General features: G+C 51.1%; 1 protein-coding gene across 1 annotated transcript in view; it reads left to right on the forward strand.

The window, feature by feature from the left end:
* The first annotated feature begins 1,302 nt into the window (after nt 1–1,302).
* Nucleotides 1,303–22,470, forward strand: part of NTNG2 (netrin G2) — a 48,092-nt gene continuing 26,924 nt past the window's right edge. The window contains 2 exon segments of the mRNA XM_039388293.1: nt 1,303–1,734; nt 4,268–5,383. Coding sequence (XP_039244227.1) covers nt 5,171–5,383 — 213 coding nt within the window. The 5' untranslated portion in view covers nt 1,303–1,734; nt 4,268–5,170.

Consider the following 22,470-nt stretch of genomic DNA (forward strand, 5'->3'; position numbering starts at 1 on the left):
ACTGCTGCTGTAAAGTGAGTGTTTACAGAAGAAGTTAGTATGTAGAAAGTATCAGACTGTGTTCTCACCAGAGGAGTGGAAAGTTGAGCCAGAATCAAAGACATCCTTGCAGACAAAGCCCACCCTGTGCATCAGCGTCACATTTAGGCTGGGCCACAGTCAAGACACAATGCCAGCATTTCATAAATCTCACTTATGCTCCAGAATATGGGAAACGTTTCCCAGAAGAGCTCTAAATCACCTCTGTCTTGTCAAAGGATGGATTGTGCGTTTTCCAGGGACTCTTAGATGGGAGAAGCCACATAGAGACCTCAGAGCAATGGGCCAAAGGAAATCATGTAACAAAATACTGAGTCAATGAGGTTCAAACCACATACAAGCTGGACAATGCATTTTCTGGCTTAGGAATTATTGAATTCTTGGTTAGGAGGGAGCAGTTATTTTTTTTGGTGGTCATGTACATAGGAGGCAGTGGGGATTCTTTGGTTTTCCTCCCCATAAATGAACTGACATTTATCCATTTCATCCAGAACAACACTACACACAGCATTAATTATTTGCAAAATGCGACAGGGTAAAAGAATGCAAATGGTCTAAAATTAAACATTTGCTGCAACTCTTCCCCATTCCCTCCTGCCTGTGGCAGACAAAAACCTGTTGTTGCTTTGGAATCCGGTCTCCAGCCGCTGCCCTGTGCAGGGAAAACTTGGACCTTTACCTGCCAAAGCTTTATCTGCCTTGTCCAGAGCTGGAGCCTCCTCTGCCCCTCAGCAGGGACTCAACAGAGTTGACCTAAGCAATCCCTTCTCCAGCCCCATGCTAGAAGGTGCTGTCACACTTTGCAGCCCTGCATCTTAATTCCCCCATCTTACCAAAGAAAAACCCGGTTTGGTTAAATCCCAAAGCACATTCCCACCATTATCAAGCATTTCCCAGCCATCTGATTTCCCCATCTCCGAGTTCCTGCTTTGTTTATCCTATTAATTCCAACCACCCCCTCTTCCCCCAACACACACACACGCAGCCTCATTTACAGCATCTTCGCCAGCAGAAGCCTCCCCAAAATATTCAGGGCACACCATGCGAGGACTTACACGTGTGGGGAAACCCTCGTGACTGGAGATTTTTTTTTTTTTTCCCCCTCGAGCAAACATGATCTCATGATTTTAATTTTTTTTTTTTTTTTTTTTTTTTTAAAGCTCTTAAAGGAAAAAAATAACAGAGGAGCCCCGAGGAGCGGCATTCCCGGCTGCCGTTATCCAAGCGGAGGGCAGCGGGACGGCGCGGATGCTGCGCCGGGAGCCGCGGGGCCGCCGGAGCCGAAGGCTCCCGCTCGCATCCTCCTCTTCCTCGGGTGGTTTTCCCTCCCTCCTCCTCCTCCCCCCCGCCCTGCATTTCCTCCTGCACCTTTAAGAAGCCCATTGCCGCCGGTGGGATGGTGTGTGCTAAAGCTGCACAGAGGAAGTTACGCAGCCGGGATCAGGCACGGAGATAAAAGCTCCGATTGTGATTGAAAGTGAGAGCAAAAGGGATTTCAGCCTCGGCATTAACTTGCGAGGGGAGCCGGGATTGCACAAAGCTCCCCCGGCCATCTGCCCTTGGGGGCCGGCGGCGCAGCGCCTGCCCGCCGCGCTGGGCTGGGCTTAGCTGGGCAGGGCTGGGGGGTGTGTTTGGGGTTCCCCCCGGCCCCGAAGTTGCTCCGCCGGGAGCCCCGCACCGCAGAGCTCCCTCCCGGTAAGGACCCGCAGCGCCGAGCCCCGGGGATGGGGGGAAAAGGGGGAGAAAGGGAGGCGGAGGGGGGGCGGGCAGCGCCGGCATCTGCTCCATCCCCAAACCCCGCGTGTCCTCCGCACCTCCCAAGTTGTTCCCAGGCTTTCCTGGGGTGTCCCGCTCTGCGTCGCCCTCCCCGGAACATCCCCATCTCCCCGCCGCGGGATGGGGTTTATTTTCCCACTTCGGAGTTTGGGAAGCCCGGGGGGCTCCCCTCGCCCCGCCGATTCCCGCTCCAGCCCTTGCAACCGCCCCCCAAAGTCCTTTGGTGCAAAAGAAACCGGGGAGGATGGGGCGGGAGGGGGGGAGCGGCATCGGGTTTTGCCGGGAACCGCGAATCCATCAGGGAGAGCGGCGGGATGCGAGTGGGATTTACGGGTTTTTCTGCTGGGAGCTTTGAGCCGCGCAGCGTTGTCGCGGGGTTCAGGGTCCCGGCACCCCGCGGGGGCTCCCCGGCTTCGCTGTTAGGGGCGCGGGGAAGGGATGATCAGCGTGGGAAAGAGGAGAAGAACTGCCGCTCCGTGAGCGCGGGGGGAGAGCGGAGGGTGCGTGGGGAAAGCAACACTTCTGAGAGAAAATTAAAAACTCCTTCATTGAGTTTACTTTCTGCTCTTAATTCCAGAGCAGCTCGGTTGTTGCTCAGCGTTGTCCCTTTATTTCAATAGGGTGTTAATCCAATAATAAGAAAAAAACCGGAGCCAGCTAAGTCAAGACACAATCTAATTTTGTGTTTCTAATACTCCGGCTATCAGTCCCCAGCGAGTGCTGAGTACTCTTCAAAGAGAACAAAGAGCATTGATTCTATTTGTTCCCATGAACTGCAGTTTCTTAATAATATCAGGTGAAGATTTATTTTCTAAGAATCAAACCAAATCAAGCAGGGTGAAACCTTTAATTCAGGGAGCCTCTCTGCCCCGTTTGCAGTATGTTGGCTCATTTCAGAGCAACACTCCAACTATTTCTGCAGAGGGACTGGACTGGCAAAGTGTTGCACCTCAGACTTCTCCCCAGATCCGCTCCCCTGGCTGGTGGATTGAGAGTAAATACATTTTTTCCCAGCAAGTTTTTATTTCCCTGGGAATCTATGACATTTAGCCAGCATAACAAGACACTAATAGATATTATAGATCCTTTCTACCCGAGTTTTTCCCTGACAGCCATTCAAGTGCAAAATATAATTGTCGAGGCTATGAAAATAGATCCATAAACTTAACAGCACTGGAGTCCTCATTAAAACTACCCTGCTTGTTTTCTACACCAGTCTCACACTTTCTGCTGTTATCAGGCACTTGGCAGTGACCAGTTTGATGTAATAATTAGGAACCGACTTGTTATAACTGAAAAGACAGCTCTGATGCAAGTAGGACTTATAAACACTGTGTCACACCGGCTTATTATTTTTACTACATTTACTCATAATGTAAAAATAGCAGCCAGTCTATTCTTTTTCTGGGAGTTTATTCAGGTCCAACGCAGCTATAATAGGCTGTTCGTTGAGAGCTGGCAATGAAGCATGAGAGACAGCTTCTCTTTTCTGAACTCATTCATCTCAATCAGCAATCCTTCGACCAAAAAGGGGAGAAAGGGAGATGGTAGCACGGCGGGGTGAAGCCCCTGAACATGGATCAATGCATCTGTTAACCTGGAGTTTCTGAGCTTTAGCAGCTGAGCTTTACGAGAAAGCAGATGCTAAACGTGCTGTTGAAGTAGACATTCTTAAATTGTGGAAGAAAAGTTGGGGAAACAAGTAGAAAGGGAATTATCCCGAGCTAAATTTCTGTTCTGGATAGGTGCCTCCCGCCTTCTCAGATGAGATCTTCCTCCTGAATCTATTGCTGAGAGAGGGTTTGATGTTTTTTTTTCTCCTTCAGGTCTTTGTCATTTTGTTTTGTAATTACTTACAGTTTTTATAGCTCTACTGGAAAGACAACAAAATTGCAGAAATGTTGTTCTAACCTGAAATGAATACTGGGAAGGTCATTGCTCTTTGTATTAGGTGAACCTAAATGTTATTAGGACTTTAAATTGTTTTTTATTAAATGTTATTGTTCAGATAAATCATATGTGGGGATGCTGGACAATGTATCTGTCTCCCCAGCTGTCTTATTTATTTGCTTAGCTTTTTTAAGACTATCAATTTGTCTGTCTATCCCTGCTCTGTGTCTGCATATTCTCCATCTTCTAATGACCTATACCTCCTTCTTGATATTATTTGAAGACCCATTAGAGCTCCTGTTGACCAGCTGCTGTTACAAAGCAGATACCTTAAATGGGGCAGTGCTCCTTCCCTTCTCTCAGACAGCAGAAAAGCCATAAGCATCTTGCTATGGATTGGTTTTTATTAAAGTTGTATATCTCCCTGGTACAAAAACCTGTCTGGTGGCTTGGGAAGCCCAGCTGAGGATTCTGCCTCCTTGGGGACCCCTGTTCTTACAAGTCTTGTTGCTCTGACTGTCCCCCCTTGCTCCCGCCCAATTTGTCTTTCGATTTCTTGCAGGTGCCACCTGCTGATGAGCTGTCCCTTTGCCCTGACCATGAAAGGGAGAGGAGACCTCAGGTAGCCACATGGATTGCAGCTGAAGGCTTTGGGAACTTGATGCTCGGTTGCCAAAAGGCAGAGTTGGACAAATCCTCGCCTGCGAGTGCCTCACCACCACCACAGGACACGGCAGGAGCAGCAGAGACCAGCACTGCTCCTGTCAACCCAGTGACCACCCAGCTGGTCCTGCTGGGACCACCACGGATCTTGACACCTGACCTGTTCATGTTGACGCAACCATCCTTTGGGAAAAGGGAATTTTAGCTCCAAAGGATCTCTCTTGTCAGAGTTGTACTGATGACCAGATGCTCTATTCATTTTATATGTTAATGTTCAAACTCCCTAGTAATTAAGGCAGACACAGTTTAAGGCACTTCCCCAGCGACGCATTTGCAGCAGACAAGAAGGTTGAGGAAAACCTGATCCAGCACCATCTCACGGCCTCTCCAATTTACTCCTATCAAATTTCATCAGCAGCTCAGAACTTGATCTTTCTATTGATTGACTGGAGTCACCTCTAGATATTTTCATGCTGATTTGGAAGACCTTTCGTACAATAAAAGGGGGGGGAAAATGAGGTTAAGGAAGACTTTTGACCACTGATCAGCAACTCTGGCCAAAACTTTCCCAATCAAGTGAATTGCAAAGTTGGCTTCTGTGCCGAGAGGAACTTTCCACATCCAGACACAGCGGGCAGAGTGGGATCATCCCTGTTACCATCTGGGTCTCCTTCGACTGGATCATTTTTAGATGAGGAGTTTCCATGCTGATCCTGAGAGCAACCCCTAGCCCAGTAGCTGCCTTCCTCGGGACTCCCGGCACTGCCCTCACCCAGGGACCCCGCGCTTGGCCGCAGCTGCCATGCTCCACCTGGTTGCTCTCCTCTTGCACTGTGTCCCCTTGGCCATGGGACAGTATGACATTTGCAAGTCCTGGGTGACCACGGACGATGGCCCCTCATGGGAGTTTTACGCTTGCCAGCCCAAGGCCATGCGGATGAAGGATTATGTGACGGTCCGGGTGGATCCGGCAGGAATCACTTGTGGGGACCCACCCGAGAGGTTCTGCACCCATGTAAGTGTTTCCCTCCTTATCTGATGGGTTATAACAGGCTCTGCTGGTGGCCAGAGGCAGCATCCTGCCAATGTGCCATTGTAAGGACATTTTGGTTCAGAGTGGCCACAGTGGATGCTGCCTGGAGCTCTCAATCTCCTGGTCTGCTAAGTAGGGGAAGGCATCCTGCCCATCCCAGTGCTGTGCCAAGGAGAAGTCAGTCCTACAGCAGGGATGGTGGAGGGGAGGGCAAGGGGGAGCTGGGGAGGGCTGAACAAGTCCTGGGTAAGGTCTGGGTTTTGGAAAAGCTCTGCCCCCAGTGAGCACTCAACCCGAGCTGCTCCAAGCACATCCCTCTGCTTGCTAAAGCATATGGGGTGTGCTCACCAGTCCCACCCCAAAGGGCTGCTCCAGCACGGGAGAGCTGGGTACATTATCTCTGAGTAAGAGTGAAAGGCAGGTCGGTGAGGGCCAGTGTGGCCCCTGCACACTGACAGCTCTGGCAGTTGGCCTGACAGCCATAAATTTCACTGAAATATCTGAAAATGTGGTTCTCCCTCTCCTCTAACCTCCCCATGAAAAGACTCTGTGGACAGACATTTGCCCTTGTAGTTAAAATCTTTAACTTATTTTCTCTTAAATATTAATCATCACATTTCATTCCGTGCACCACAAAGCTCAGCAGGAGCATTTGATTTATAATTCACAAGGCCTTACATTGTTAAAGAATTCAGGGGTCAAAGCAAAGAGCAAAACAGTAATGCCCCCTCTCAAATGTCCCCCAGGAGTGGTCCAAGCACACAATTAAGGGACAGGGACCAAGCCAGCCCATGCTGACAGGGTTTCCATTGTGGTGAGCACTGGACAAGGAGGTATTCTAAAAGAGTTATTCTAAAAGAGTATGTTATTCTTTCATTACCTATAATGAGGAGGGGAGTTCTCCCTCTAAATCAGTACAGAGTCCCACTTTCTATTGCCAATGCTATCCAGGCTTGTGTACCCTGTGCCTCAGTTTGCCACCTAGGAAATACCCTGGGCCCAACCAGCTCAGGGCACCTCTTGAAAATCCAAGAGAAAAATGCTGCTTTGATACCAAGGGACCCCAAACATTTATGACCATCAGGACATGCTGCCAGTAGTTACCCAGTCCCCTCCAGCCTAAGGGGTCTCATTAGTACCAGGGAAGACATTTCCACTAATTCCAGATAAGTAGCAGCTTTACCTTTTAAAAGATCGTTTGAAAAGAAAGATTAAGTCCAAGGTTGCAAATAAAACCGTTAACTATTGATGGGTGGGTCTGTATTTCCATTTATCTGACTGGCAGCAGAAGGATTAAAAGGAGAACACCAAAGTGCTTTGCACTACAGTCACTGCAGCTCTTTGCAAACCCTTTCTGGTTAAGGATGCTCCAGACTTCAGCTCCACTGACCTCCAAGGAAGCAAAAGACACAAACTGCAATCAGCCCTCCACATCTCTTGATTCAGTCAATACCGAGCTAAAATCTTTCTATTCTGGGCACCGGCAGCATTTCCGTGTAGCGTACGCCTGCCATGTGCTGTAACACTTGCAAACACCGTGTACAGCCGTGAATGAGAGCTACACAAATGCAAAACATGGATTTGCCTTCCTGTCCCTGCCTCACCCCAGCCTGGCCCAGCTTTTGTTTTCCAAAACAGAAACAGGCGCTCACAGCAATGTCCCCGAGCAATTCCCTGATGAAGAATCAAGCTAAGAACAGGAATGATATGTTGCAATATAATTTTGTAGATTTTTGGGATAGGCTCATGAAATTCCACTGTATTCATGGCCCTTTCCCCCCCTCTCTGACACCAGCACTGTCCTCTCCAGAGGACTAAAGAGTTATAAAAACGAAGCAGAAGAAGAGCAGCCCTGCTGAGGTGAGCAAAGAGCCCACCCAGCGCTTAGTGCACAGAGCAGGAGGTGGCTGCAGGAGAGATCCAGCCTTAGCACTGGAGCGGTGTGGGCTGGGAGGCCATCAAGGTAAATTTTCACAGGGAATGACATGTGGCCACTTACTGCTGAGCATCCCCTTATGGTCAGCAGAAAGTGGAATCAGCAAGAAATGGCCCTTCTACCGCCGGTCCTGGGTGGTGACTTGACACCTATTGACAGGCAGGGGGAGGCGAGCGGAGCCCGCGGAGGATGTGAGCCGAGTTTTGCTCCCCCTGCACTAAGGAAGTGCCGGACAAAAATCGATGTCGCTGCCCACCGATCGTTACAACCTCCGAGCCCCGGCCCTGGCTGAGAGGGGAGGGTGAGCAGCTCACACACGCGCCCTGAGCAGCTCCTCGCTGCCAGCCTGCTCAGGTGCCTTTCAGTGTCCTGTTATCCTTCCTCTTCGGGTTTTAATTATTTCTTTGTAACAGGTGGGTTCTCACAGGAGCCTGGCTTTCCAGCAGAGAAGTTCTTACGGTGACTATATTGCTTTCTTAGGTGTCTTTCAAAGCAGCGGGGTACTGTCCGTGCAGTTAAACTCGCGTTACTCAGAATTAAGCGCAGCCCAGCAGGACACCTGCACTGCTCAGACAGCTGAAATCAAAACTAAAGACACACAAACACCCCTCCATGCTCAAAGCAGCCAGACAGGAGGGAGCTGGACCGTGTCCCTGTGCAGGGCACTGCTGTGGGCAGGCAGAGGAGCAGAGTCCTGGTGACAGTCAGGACCCTGTCAGACAGTGAGTGTGTCCTGCGAGGCTGTACCAGCACCAGGAGGCATCACACAGCCCACAGGATCACACAGTGCCCTGCAACAACTCTGAGCAGTGCTCACAGAGAGTTCTGCACAAGGAGGCGTCAGGGGATGGCAGAAATTATTTGGAGGACAGTCTTTTCTGTTTTGTAGCAATTCTAGTCACATCTGGCTGCTTTCTTCTGGTTGGGAAGTGGTTTGCTGCTTATTGAAGTCAAGGGTTTTGCTTTTTCCACAGTTTCTGAACCTGCTCCTATTCATGTCAATGCCTTCCTGGCAGGGTCACCTGAAAAATGAATTGTACTTTCCCTCCTGGCAGGACAGGGGGAGTGGTGGGAACAGGAAGACAGATGGATAAGTAAATAAAAGCCTGAATGAGTCTAAAAGCGTGACTGAAGACTAATAGGGAACAGATCTTTTAGCCAAGGATGTCGAGGGAGGGGCAAGACTTCAAAGATCACATGCAGGGCATGGCACGGAGCAGCCGAACGTGGATTTCAAAGGAGAGGGGTTTGCAGGATAAGCACGGCTGGGGAATGGCAAAGCTGCACAGTCTGCATGGGGCAGAGGGGAGATGGAGTGTTCCTTCACCTTCCCACTCTCCTGGGGAGGAGAGGGAGGATGGCCCAGCTGGCAGGGTGCTCCCAGGTGTTGATACTCTGAGCTCCTCTTTGCTGCCAAGCAGGGACCTTGGAGGATTGCACTTTGAAGCGTCAGCGTTTTGCACACAGGATAAAAAATCCTCTGGTTTTGTGGGGAGTTCACACACAGGGTGTGCAGTGGGGAGCAAGCAAACACCAAAGCCCTAATCCCAGCTCCAAATAGGTTTGCAGTTCGGAAGGTTTCCAAATCATTCTAAGCAAAAGCAAGGAGAGGTGTCCATAGCAGACAGTCCCCATGGAATGGTTTTGCTGCTCCTTGACATCCCAGTGAGAGCTCCCTGCACCAGCAGCACAGGGAGCCCAGTTTGCTGCAGGAATGGGGGCCTTTGTTTTCCCCCCAGAGGTGTCGAGACAGTATTTCTTGTTCTGACAAACCTCTTTGATGCAGGGCCGAGCTCTTAGCCCATATTGATGGGTCAGGGGTATTTTTATTTGGCGTCAGCATTGTTTCATCAGCTAATAGAGCTTGTTGACTTTGGCATGGGTACTTGAAAGGAAAAGGCTTTATTTATTCATTACACATGCAGCCAAATTGGATGTTTAGTTTAATTCTTAGCTAAACTTTTCTGAATGACATGTGGTTATAAGGCTTGTACTAAAGAACTATTTCTCTTACTAGACTGAGTGCTAAAGTTGGAAAAAGCAGACAAACCTTTGGGCACAGAAACCCTTTTCCCTACATTCTTAGCCCATCTCATACAACTCTAACCAACCATATTTTCATACACCTGTTTAGGTGCAGAAAAAGGATTGCGAGTTTGGGGATGGTTAAAAGTGAAGCCAAAGTTTTTAAAGTAAGAAGGAAAAAGGAGTTGCTTCAGAAGTGCTCTTCCAGAAGCATTTTTCAAGATGCAGCATGATCTAGTGATCAAAGAATGAATGCTGTGGACTTTCTGGTGCCTTGAGCAGAGACGCACAGCCCTTCCCCAGCCCACTGGAGGTGCCTGTGCTGCCCCCTGCACCTTGTTTCAGACTGAACCAGGGGGCAAAGCACGAGGTATCCTCAGCCTTTTGACTGCCCCAGGGTCCAAGGACATCCTTTGGGCTAAGCAGAGCCCATATACAAGTCAAATGGAAAATCCTTTCCAAGAAAAGCAGATGTTCTGCCTCCTCCTTGAATAAATCAGCACTACCACTACTGGTTGCAAACCCATCCTCGGCCACAGCAGCGGGCTGGGAGTTGGAGCTCCCCTTTGCCCTTCATTGTGGGACCTACATGGCACTGGGGACGATCACTACTTTGCCTTTAAACCAAAATTCAGCAGCACAAGAAACTCACTCTGTGCTGTCAAATGACCCACGACATCTCGGGCAGGGTTGTGGGGACGGAAAGACACATCTTTCTTTTCACATCTGCAAAGTGCTAACAGCCCCCCTTCCCTCTGAACCCTGCAGTACGTTAAATTAACACCTGGAAAATGCTCCCCTTTCCTTTGGGGAGAGGCTGGAAAAGGCAACTGCTGCCATTTCCATCCGGATGCAGGTTTCCCTAATCCACGCCTTGCACCCCATTGTGGCATTGCTTTCGAGCGTGGGAGAGAGAGCTGGAGCCTTTTGGTTCTCTTGCCACCCTTAATCACTTCTCAGCATCAGGGTTGCTGCAGAGGACACTGTTTGAAGTCAGGATCAGTGGCTCCTTGCCCTTGGGGCCAGACCCTTGGGTTGTACATTATTAGCAGCTCAGCAAATTACACACTGCTGCTCTCCTACCACCGAGGCTACTCCGGAGTGCGGCAGGATCCGGGTGGTACAAAAGCAAAAGCTTCACAGAAAAATGAAAGGATACAATTCAGCTTTAAATTAAAGAGTGCTGAGCAGACGGGATTTTCCCTCACAGTCTGTAACAATTTCCTTAAATGCTCAGTTCGGGATTCATCTTGTTGTAAAGTGGGATGCTGCTCCCCTAGTAAGGATCATTTCCACTTGCTGATGGAAAAGACACGGCGATAAAAATGAAACTGTCAAGTAGATTTAATTGGTACAGTGAGCAGAAAGTTTACCCCCACCTTGAAGGAGATGAGGAAGAATAAACTACTTTAAGAAAAGCTTTACTCTTCAAAGGGAACAGTGTCCAGATGGGAAAAGCAGAAGAGAACAAACTCACAAGACTTGCTGAGGAGTATGGCCAGAGCTGGAAGAGCAGCTCTCACAGCAGCCCTTATATCATACACCAACTCCAGGTACCACAGTTTTCCATAAGCAACTTTTGAAGCCAGAGCTGTTCAGGGCAATCCTTCCTATTTATTGATTCTAAAATCTATATTGTGTTCTATAGCATAAATATGATTTTCCGTTAAACTTGAAAAGGAATCCTCCCTAGAGAAAATCCTGCCAGAGTGGGAAGGAGTGCTCTCCTACCACGCTCTGGTTTCTCTAGGTGAAAGTCCAGTTCTAACCTTACTTTCAGACCCCAAGTCACCTTTTTATGCTCAGGTTTTTGGGACGTGGGGCATTGGCTGACCCAGCCCCACCACCCTGCCCGTTGCCCCACGCGAACAATCCCGATGCCCTCAGCAGGGACTTGCCAGAGTTGTGACTTGCCAGAGTTGTTATGCACGTGGGCTGTTCTCCACCAAGATGGGGTGAGCACCACTGCTGCCACCCTCTTGAAGTTGCCCAGCTCCCTGGGCACTCAGCTGTGCTGCTGAACGTGCCCTGGTGTCACTTGGGCGGTTCTACACAGAACGCAGGTTTCTGTGCTGGAAAGCACCAAAGAGGCTTTTTCCTCCCCAAATCACACAGCACTGCTGGGTGACCATTCTGGAGGTGTCTTTGGGGAGAAGGTTATGCCTTCAAAGCCCTGACAAACAGCAGTTTGGACTTCCAGCCTTCACCCCAGGCAGACAAGCCATCCTCTGCAGCCTCAGACGTGTCCCATGAGGTTCCCACAAGTCCCCCCATCTTTCAGGCAGGGTCACCAGCACCCACAGAGGGGACATGTTGCAGTGTTGACCCTGCTCCCACCCTGCTCCACTGCCCTGACCCGTGCTTGTTCCAGCCTTTGGCACTGGTGCCTCTGCACATCTGGTCTGTGCTCCACGTGGGCAGGCTTAGGGAAACCTGTGCCTTTTGGCTCCAGGGTGGATTTCTCCATTTCTCAGCCATCCCTGAGCAGGCTCCATCTGCAAGAGGGGACTGGAGGGGGCTGCTTGTCCAGGAGCTCAGTGGGTGCAGCCACACAGCGATGCAGAGCCACCAGGTTGGGTCTCATCCCAGCTGGCTCCCACCTCTCCCATTTGCTCACATTCCTGCAGGAGCCACTCAGGCAGCAGCCCCCCCCTCCACTCTGCTCCGTGGAGCAGTTCCACACACGGTGCCACAGCTCCAGCCTCCACCAAGTCACATGGAAGGCAAACACCAGTGTGTGTTAGAGCAGTGGTGGGGGCTGGAGAGGACAGCAGGGTCCATCCATGAGCGGGGCCGGGGGGTTCCAGTGCCCACACACCCACATCCCAGAACCACCACCCGTTTTGCTGCACACTCCAGCACAAGCAATGGATCTCTGCTCCCTCAGTGCTGAGCTCCACGTGGATGCTGCTGCCACCACTGTTACCAGTCCTGCCTGGACACCTCCACGCCCCTTTCAGGGGGAATATCACAAAGGGACAACTAGCACAGATTCAGCTGGTTCTAATCCCAGCTAAAGGGTTTGTAACTCCCCATCTGCTGGCTGAGTCAGCTGCTTCAGCTCCACAGTGCTGCCATTCAGGGGGTTTGGGGAGCTCTCTCAAAGGAAAAAATTGCTGTCCTGCCCTCAAGGACAGCCAAGACACATTTTGGGCTGACCACAGCTCAGTCCCAACCTCCAACAGGTACCTGCTGAATTGTTCCTCTGAAGTAGAGCATAAAGCAGCCAAATACTTTGCTACAACAGCAAAGTCAGAATGCTTGATGCAGCAGACACAGGAGCCCTGATCAGAGGCCGGGGTGGGTGCAGGGGTACCCACTACCCAACTGTGCTCCCCCCAGAAAGGCTTCAAAAATGCACCTCCATTTGAGGAGCACAGCAGAGCCTCCATTCCCTCCCCTTCCCACCTCCACGTCCTGCCCTCCCCCATTCAAACTATCAGGGCCTCTCTTGCAGAATAAATTATTAATAGCGGCGTAGCGAGCCTCTCTGCAAAGGCTGCATGTATTGAGCTTACAAGGCGCACAAGCTTTTAGAGAGCAGGACACTTTTCCTACTTCCTAAGCATTTTCTTAGTCCTGAATCAATAATGCACTCGCAGCCCAGCACACAGGTCGCTGCTGCTGTGCTCCTGCTGGTAGGGTCTGCGGACACAAATACATCTCTGTAGCAAGATGCAAGGGCTTAATAATCTGGCAAAGAAGGGATAGGGCAGGATCCAAGCAGCTTAATTTGTAAACAAGCTTCAGGGAAGCGCCCTGGGCAGACCAAAGCTTGCAACTCTTGGGTACAGAAAGTCCGAGTTTGGAGACAAGCTAAAAAGCAGTCAATGGGATTAAACGCCCGGGTTTTTGAATGCGTGCCCGCGGCTGCCGGCCGAGGGGTGTCTGGTTCATCAGCCTCCGATCCCGGGCTCTGGGTCACCCTGCAATCCCCCCTGCAACACGGGGTGGCCGCAGGGGTGCAGCCCCGGCGGGGAGGTGGGGGTGGAGGTGAGCCCAGGGCGCCAGGAGGGATGGGGTCAGAGCAGCTCACCGGGGGATTAGCAGTTCACAAAGAAAGAGCTGCTCAAAAATGATTCCATGGGAAGCCGGGCTGCTGCGGGTGATGTGTGTGGATCCCCGGCACAGATGAGATTATCTGCTTAGGAGTGGAATTTTCCGGGCGGCGTTAACCCTTGTGCCGCCCCCAGTGAGCTGCACACACGTCCCACAGGACGAGGTGCTGGGCAGTGGATCCAGCAGCAGCAGCTGAACTGGTGCCAGGCCATCCCGGCTTTGGGAATGGGAGTGCTGCCCCGATGTCACTCTGCAAACATCATGCTTGGGGCCCTTCTTGGAGAGGTCACCCATGGACTGGGCTGATTTCAGTCTGGAGGTTACATTTCATCGTGTAGCCAGATTTTCTGTCTCTGGCTGAGCCAGAGTGGGCGTGAGGGGATTTGTGTCGATGCACGGGTGGTGCCGGCTGCGCTGTGAGGGTGGACAGGTGACTTGGATCAGCCCTTGTGCGTGACAAGGAGCATCTCCCTCTGGATCCTCCTTTTGTGGAGTGAAGGCTTCCTGCCTGGATGTCAGCCTCCTGCCAAGGTTGTGTCATTTACAGTGCAAAGAGCAGTTCAGACCCTTTCCATGGAGTACTAACAGACCACGGGAGAGTTTCAGAGACCGTGTGGGGTGAGAGTAGAGATTTCCTTAACCCTCATGGTTTGTCTCGACCCTCAGATCAACATTGGGTGAAGAAGCCACTACTTTGCCCAGCTGCAGATGCCTGGGGGAGTCCAGTCCTCAGAAAGGTGGAGCCCTCAATGCTCCTGATCAAACCCAGACCTGCTCCTGAAATCCCTCCCTGCCTCAATTTCCCCACCTGGAGACAGGCCATTGAACTGCCACCACCCCACCCTGTCTGGCACGGTGATGTTTCCCCAGGGCTGGTGCAGAGAAGGGCACAGCTCTGAGCCAGGATGAAATACGAACGAGATGCTTCTCGAATTCAGAGCAGGCTGGAGGGGGGAAGGGGAAGAGCAGCCACGAGTAGGGCTTGAATCTCTTCTCTGGCGGAGAGACGGGCCCAAGGGAGCCCGAGAGCCTGGAACGAGCGGCGCTGCTCAGTGAGTGAGGATCTGCTTCAGGCCAAAGGCAAGAGGCAAAAAGCAAAATGTGTCTGTGTGTGTCCCGGTGTCTCGGCCGGAGCCGCGCGCGGGGCCGGTTCTGCTGAGTCACACGCTCCCGAATCCCTCACACAGCCAAAGCCTGTCCTAACGCCCGTGCAAGGGGTGACCTTGGGCTTGGACAACCTCCGATCCGGGAGGAAGGGGAAGGAAGTGGAGGAGCAATCAATCCCCCCAAACCACGGCCGGGGAGGAGATGGAGGGAGTGACATTCAGCTGAGCCAGAATTAGCAGCAGATCTGTGGAGGGACCCCATTTCCACCCTATTAATAATTCATTCCAGCTCTGCCTTTACCTGCTCATAAACAGCAAACAGCTTGTTAGCGAGGATGGTTTTCTCCCCTTTTGCTGTCTCTGCCTTAATAAGAGCCCCTTGCAGATGGCTGGGGGAGGGAGGCGGCAAGGGAAGGACACACAAGCGAGCAAACCACCCCACCAGCCCACCCTGAGCTTCCCATCCCATCCCAAAAAGGCTCCTTGCCCCAGCACTCACTGCCTCCCACCTGGAGCTGCCCTTCCCCTACAGAGGTGAAGCTGTGAAATAACCCCTGGGTGCCTTGCCAGAACCTGCCTACCCACACATGCCACTTAAAAACACCCCTTTGGAGGCACACCAGGAAAAGGAGAGCGATGCCTGGGGAATATGTGGATGAGGGGATGTCCTCATGTCTCAAACCACGACAGGGGAGCATTCCTGAGTGGCTCCCAGGCTGCAGCCACACAAGCAGCCCTTGGAGAAAACTGTATTTTCTACCATATGAGGCAGCTCCTGGTTACCTAAAATATATAGAGTTGACCAAAGTGGTTTTTAGAAAAAAAAAAGAAAAAGAAGAAAAAAGCATCTTGAAGAAAGCTATTAAGATTTTGTTTCCAAAAGGCACATTTTTCCATTCAGAGCATTCCCAGTATCTCCACAGTCCAATGCTGTGCTGCTGAGCCCAACAGGGACCCCTCCCTGCACACTGACAGACATCCCAAAAAAGCACAGGCAAAGCTGTTCCCGAGATGTTTTCCAGGTTCAGGTCACTGCCAAGTTGCAGGTAAAGCCCACTTGGGCACCAGAGGACGGGAGAATTAGTGCAAGAGAAGTGGACCCTGGCCAGGCAGCTCCCAGTGCCCTCCCATATTCCTTGGAGCATTGAGCAGGGAGGGCACAGACCTTCACCTGGGCTCACAGGGAAGGGCCAGTGTGGGGTGTTTGGCACAAGAGGGGCCTCATATTCCTCCTCATCTCTCTCTGAGCTCCCAGCCCTCTCTGCAGTGAGTTATGCCACTTGCCAGCTGTTGGAAATAATCGCTGTAAATTAATTATGGTTGTTTCACCCCTCTGATCCCTCCCAGCCCATGAATAGAGTGAAAATTAATTGTCAGAGAGTATTTCCAGTTCTCTGGGAGTCCCATCCCGGCCACTGGCAGGTTATGGTTTATGCCCTGAAGCATGAGACTTAATTACTCACAAATGTTATTTTTGATCATAAAATCACCTTGTCTTTTCATAAATCCAGACAGAGCAGTTGAACCCTCAGATCAGGAGCAGCAAGAGTGAAAACACCCTGAAATGACATTAGGGTGAGCCTGTGTTTTCTCCCGGGTAAATGCAATTCTGTTTGGGAAAGAACATCACGTCCTGGAGCAATTATTGGAAGAAAAAACCAAGAAAGCTTCCCAAAACACGCATTGCTCAGTGTGACCCTTGTCAAAAATTTGTGTTGCAGAAAATAGGTTTAACTTGGTGTCTGTGGGGAGCTGGATCAGGGACAGCATCTTCCCCACTCGGTGGGTGATTTTCCGGTGCTCACAGACACCAGAGCAAACCTACAGCCCAGCCAGGATGGGGACAGAGATCCCTGTGAAGCCTTGGCAGAGTCAGGAAAACAGGGGATGGAAGGGAAGTGAAGCCTCACAGCTCAATCCCAGCGTGAAGTGGGGGAACTCAGCCGAGTGTAAAGCAGGAAAGCAAATGTGTCAGGACGGTCGTTTCAGCTCCACCCTGCAGCCTGAGGAGCAAATGGATCCAATTTGCTGCTGGATGGGGAAAGGGAGAGGGGAAAATAAGGTATTGTGGGGGGCAGTGTGTTCCCAAACACCTGTAGGAGAAGCAGGGATTGGGGCTGGGGACACCCATCTCCCATGGCCATCCGTCCTCCCGCGACAGGTTGTTCAGGGAAGGGGAGGCTGCAGGGCACCCACGGTGGCACCGCTCCACGGCAGGGACGTTATCGGGGCAGGAGGGATCAGGTGCACATGAAGATTTTGCTGATATGGTTGTTTTGCAGGATTTGGAGGAAATTTGATACCAACTTCAGGGCTTAGTTGCAGCGCGAGGCAACGCGGGGACTTTGTGAACCTCATCAGCTGAGCTTTGAGCAGAAACTCAAAGGCAGCATCAGAGGTGCCCTGAGGGAGCCAGAAGGGCCTTGGGATGCACCCAAGAGCTCCTTAAGCATCACAGCTGGATAGGGCGGGTGCTACGGAAGGGGAATTGTCCCCTCCTGGGTGGAGATGGAGTTCCAGACCAAGGTTTCCTCAGCCATAAGCACACCCGAGGAGGGAAGGAGGTTCCTGTGCCATCTCCTGCTTCTCCTCATGTCAAGGGAGCCAGACATGGCTCTTCAGGCTATGAAGGGGGCTATCAAACAGCCCCCAGTCCCAACCATCATCAGCACTTGCAGGAGAGCCTGGAGACACCCCAGGTCTCTGGTTGGGTTTGAGAGCCAGTTCACAGTTGAAAAAAAAAAACCACTACAGAAAAAAGGACCCAAGAGAAACCCACACAACACCTTAGGTCTTTGTGCCAAATAAACATATTTAAATTTTTCCCCCTTTGATAAAAATCTTCCTATAAAAAGCCAAGGATTCCCCCCCCCAGTTAAGAAAAATAAAAAAAATTTGTTTTCCAAGACTAGTCCAAGTTGATGAGACCTTGTCAGTACTCTTATTAGGAGACTATAATTAAAAACAAGTGATCCCAGGGTGCTCTGGGTTTTAGCAGAGGCCTTGGCTTAAACAATAAGCAGAAGAGACCCCAAAAAGCAAAAGAAGTCCGAAGGGGTTCCCTGGACTAAGACACTGTTGAACACATCACACTAAGTGTGAGAGCTGTGATGAGCATCCCTGGCTGAGCAGTACAAGCTCCTACATCATCTACTTATTTTTCCATGCTCAAATCTTGGTTCTTGTTTTTTATTTCCCCTTTAATATTATTGTTATTATTCTTATTTTTCTTCACTGTGCAGCTAGTGGTTGCAATTGCTTTCCAGCTTCCCTTTGGCACGGAGATCTAAAAGCTGCAGTCTTATTTCTGTGCAGCTTTCACCATTCACAGCAGATGTCTAGTTTGTTTAAAATATTCAACAGCTTAATGATTAATCAAGCAATTTCACCTACAAAAATACATAATTTTATGCTGTGAGGCTTAAAAATGGCATTATCTGCTGGAGGGGGGGGGGAAGGCAAAAAAACTTTTGGGCTCATTAAGAGCCCTAAAAACCAGCTGGGCTTTGTAAAACCGGGGCCTTTTATTGTGCTTGTTTTCCCCCATTCCCTCCCTTTTCAGCAAGGTGGGGAGCAGCTTTGCTGCAGCATCCTGGATTCCTGTCATTGTGCTTTGTCAGAACCAAGATCTTGTTTCTTAAGAAATCCTCCTCAAGGAGCAAGTCTCCGCTGCCACCTTCAGAAAGTCCCTTTTGCAGCATTTTTGCCCAGCACAGACTCCAGGAACCAAGAGGAGGCAAAACCAAGGGCTGGGTCTGCAATCACCAGGACTGGGACACCTTTCCAGCTCGAGGAGTGGGTCCATTGGGACCTCATGAGGTTCAACAAAGCCAAGCACAAGGTCCTGCATCTGAGTGAGGGCAACTCCTGGTATCAGTCCAGGCTGGGGGATGAAGGGATTGAGAGCAGCCCTGCTAAGGAGGACTTTGAGTCCCTTCCAGTGTCTAAAGGGGCCCACAGGAAAGATGGGGAGGGACTCTTTATCAGGAATTGTAGTGATAGGACGAGGGATAATGGTTTTAAACCCAAAAAGGTTAGATTCAACCAGTTATAAGGAAGAAAGCTTTTACAGTGAGTGTGGTAAAACACTGGCACAGGTTGCTCAAAGACATGATGGATGTCCCATCCATGGAAACATTCAAGGTCAGCTTGGATGGGGCTTTGAGCAACCTGATCTAGTTGAAGATGTCTTTGCCTATTTGGAATAAATTACCTTTAAAAGTCCCCTCCAACCCAAACCACTCTGTGATTTCCTCGTGGAGGCACAATCTTGTTATGATGCCATTTATTTAGGACAACGTGTCCTCAACAAGGCTCTTGCAGTTTGTCCCCTAGAGATTTGTCCCTTTGGGCTGAGCTGGGGCTAAGCAAGGCTGCAACACTCTTTGTTGCACCCTGAAGAAATGCACAACCAGAAGAGCTGGAGAGCCTGAAACCTCCAATGTCTAGTTGTCGTGAGGACGCTCACGACTGATTTAATAGCGTGAGACTCAAAGTGAACTGATTTATTTTAAGCTCACTGAGACCAAGTTTGCCTGGCTAATGCATCCTGACTTTTAGATTGAAGACTTAAATATCATGAGACTTTGGACAGATTCTTTGGAGGACACACGGCTTGGGGGAGGAAACCAGATTCAAAAATAATACCTGGAATTGTTTCAATAGTGCTATATCTGATCTTACCAGGACCAAGGGAGCAGCCAAAGTATGGCCATCTGTTTCCGCTCCCCCCTGCCCTCCTGGCTCACTTCAAACCACCCCCCCCGGCAGAAAAGGCATTGAGCATCCCGCAGAGGAAGGACAATTCAATAAACCTAAACCCAAAAAGGAACACTTCATTTTAGCAGAGGAAGCTGTAGTGATGTGACTCACTCGGTGGCTTTTGAGGCTCTCCCCCACCTTCCAGCACTGTCACTTAGAGGTTATTTTTGCGTTTGCCCTCTGACAACCATGCAGCCCTCGAGCCATGTGGCTCTGCAAAACGTGAGGGTGGTTAAAGGCATCTTTGGGGTTGCTGCCTGCTGGGCTGAGCACACTCACAGGTTGGGATGTACAGGAGCCATCAGGGATTGTGCACCCCCAGTCCCTCATCTCTGGGACAAAGCATATGGCAGACAGGCAGAGTTTTGGCTTCGCTTCTCCCTGCTCCTGACCCGCCAGATCCCCTGCCAGGGACATGCCTGGCCAGCCCTGTCCCTCCAGACGGGACACTGGGAGAGGGATCACGCTTGTCAGACTCGGTTGCTTCCCCCACTGCTCGTGGGAAACCTGTCCCACCTCCCATCCTGGCCACCCTTTGCTGGTCTGGGTAATGTTTTCTTATTGTGGTTTGGTCACAGAGTCCTTCCTTTGTTCAATTTGGCCACTGCTTAAGGAAGCCTCCAGAGAAAGCCTTGATAGGAGCATTATAGCCCTGGAGGTGAAGGTGGCCACTGTGGCCATGCTGGAGGCAGCTCATGTGGCAAATATTCAGTGGAGATTGATCTTACAGCAGCTCAAGGGCTTTGGCAGCCCCAGTGGCTGCTGCACACAGAGAAAGGAAGGTGCACAGCAAGAGCCAGGGCAGCTCTGTGACACAGACTCCTCTCAGACAGAGCCACTCTGAGCAGCAAGGCGGGTTTATCAGGGAATTTTCTGCTGCCATCCCAAGCCAATTCTCCACCTGAGCCCACTAAGACATTGCACTGCTGCACCCTCCTTCAGACCAAGTGCTGAAATAGGACCTCAGGGATGGTCTTTTCAGGACTGCCCTATTAAGCCATCTGTATGGCCACATTGGCAGTAGGACCATACTGCAACACAATATGTTGCCTCAGCGCAGGAAACACACTCACAGAGCCCCCAGCACTTCAGCTGAGGGGGATTTTTCTGCCTTTTCCATCAGCCACTGCTGTAAAGCTGCGCTGAGAGGCAGCTCCATCCCCCAGCAGGAAGCTGTGTCTCATTAGCAGAGGTAAACAATTCCTCTGAACGTGACGAGTCAGGAGAGCATATTAAATATGTCACTATCTCAGGGTTTCTTAATCCCTACTCCAGAACAGCGTGTTGAGGCAGGAGAGGACCCCCCAGCGTGGCTCAGAGTTCCACCACACCCCAGCTGGCATCCCCCCCTCTTTGGGGGGATAGTGGGGAGCACCTGGGCAGGTGCCCTCACCCTTCAGCCTCCCCCACCCAAGCAAGCCTGAGCACTCCATTGATTTCCCTTGCTCAGTTGTCACAGCTGCGAATAAAACAATGATAAAACCTATCCAGCCACTTGCCTTTAAAACATCAGCCAACACATCTATTCAGTAGCAGAATCACAGAATCAACTTTCATGCTCCGGGGTGGGCACCACACTGGAGCTCAGCAGCCCTGGTTCCAGCCCTTCCTCCTGGCACACACAGAGGAGGCAAAAGCCACACACTGCTCAAGTTCAGGCTGTAACAGGAGGAACAAACCCCAGCACAGCACTCGCAGCTTTTCCGTCAGGCAGGTGCGTGTCAGAGCAAGACAGTGCTGAAAACAGTTTGAGTGTTGACCTGTTTTCTGATCTGCTTTCCCTGGCAGCCTCGTGCACACACACACACAACGTGTGCTGTGTTTACAGGAGTCCCCTTGTCTCCCCAAGGCTGTCGCTGTCTCCCCTGCAGACGATCCTGGTGCTCACGTGCAGATCAGTTCCTCGCTGTTTTGTTTTATCCCCCGTGCCGACGGAGCAGCCTCCTGCCTTATTTACAGTGCATTACTCACACGCTGCTCTGAACACGGAATTATTTATGCCCTCCTGAGCTTTTCAGGGCTCCTGGGTGCCGTGGCCTCCGCTCTCTTTGCAAAGCTCAGCGCGTGGCTCCGAGCTGTGGGGAGGCACCCAAGGCCCATTTTACAGACACAGAATGGAGAAGCTCTGAGTAGTTCCCTAGACCTTTGGTTGCCCAGCTGGCAGTGGCAAAACACAGATTTTCCAAAGCACCTTGTGTTACACAGAGGTTTCCACATTCAAAGCACAGCCCCAAAGCTCCCCTTTGCACCCCATTTGTACAAGCCAGCTCCTCTCCTCTGCTTTGCCTGGGGTATACACAGGGCACCCTAAAAGCAGGTCACAAGCATTCAGACTCCAGCAGTTTCCCAGATCAAAGCAAGCCACGGTGCAGGGTCAGTCCCCAGTGCCACGGACACAGGAGCAGCCTCTTCCCACGCCTGCAGCAGGGCTCTCCCAGTCCAGGGACACAACCAGCCTGCAGAGATCCCAGCCCTGCATCTCATTTTTCAGAGACCCCAGCTACCAACACGAGCTCCCTGCACCCCAGCACAGCCCTAGCACTGCAGGAGGTCTCCAGAGATGGGTGGGAACACACTGATCCCCCCAAACAGCACCTTCCCATGGCCCAGCCACACACAAGGCACCCACAAACCAAACCACAGCACCCGGCTCGGTCTTACCTTGTAAATCCACTGTGCTTGGGAGGGACAGACCTCACACCCCAGCAGGCTCCTCACCTCTAGCCAGAAGCTCTGACCAGCTCCAGCTGCTTTATCACCTCCTCCTCCTCTGCCAGGTGCCTCTGCCTCCCTGACAAGGGTCCCACTGCAGCAGAGCCTGCTGTTGTACCAATGCCTCTCCCTCTCCAACCCTTTGGATTTTGAGTCTGAGAGGGAGGTAAAGTGACAGCAAAGAGATGCTTCATATGCAAAAAAGATTTGCATTGTGTTGCAGAGTTGATTTGTGGTTTGTACCCACTATAACACAGACCTGCATTATCCCCAAGGAAGGTCTGACCCACCTGCTCACTCCTGGAGGCAGAAGCTGCAGGGCAAGTAATGTTGGGCTTTAACACACATATGGATGAGGAATAAACCCATTGGCACAGCTAATAACCCTGATGCCCAAGTCCAAAGCTTCAACCTTCACACTATGTCCTGGTGCAGCTCAGCACATGGATGTGTACCTGTGTCCCTGCAAA

This window comes from Pipra filicauda, unplaced genomic scaffold (genome assembly GCF_003945595.2).
Source record: "Pipra filicauda isolate LSUMZ 115617 unplaced genomic scaffold, ASM394559v2 scaffold121_size3267253_pilon, whole genome shotgun sequence".
In the NCBI taxonomy this organism is placed as follows: domain Eukaryota; kingdom Metazoa; phylum Chordata; class Aves; order Passeriformes; family Pipridae; genus Pipra; species Pipra filicauda.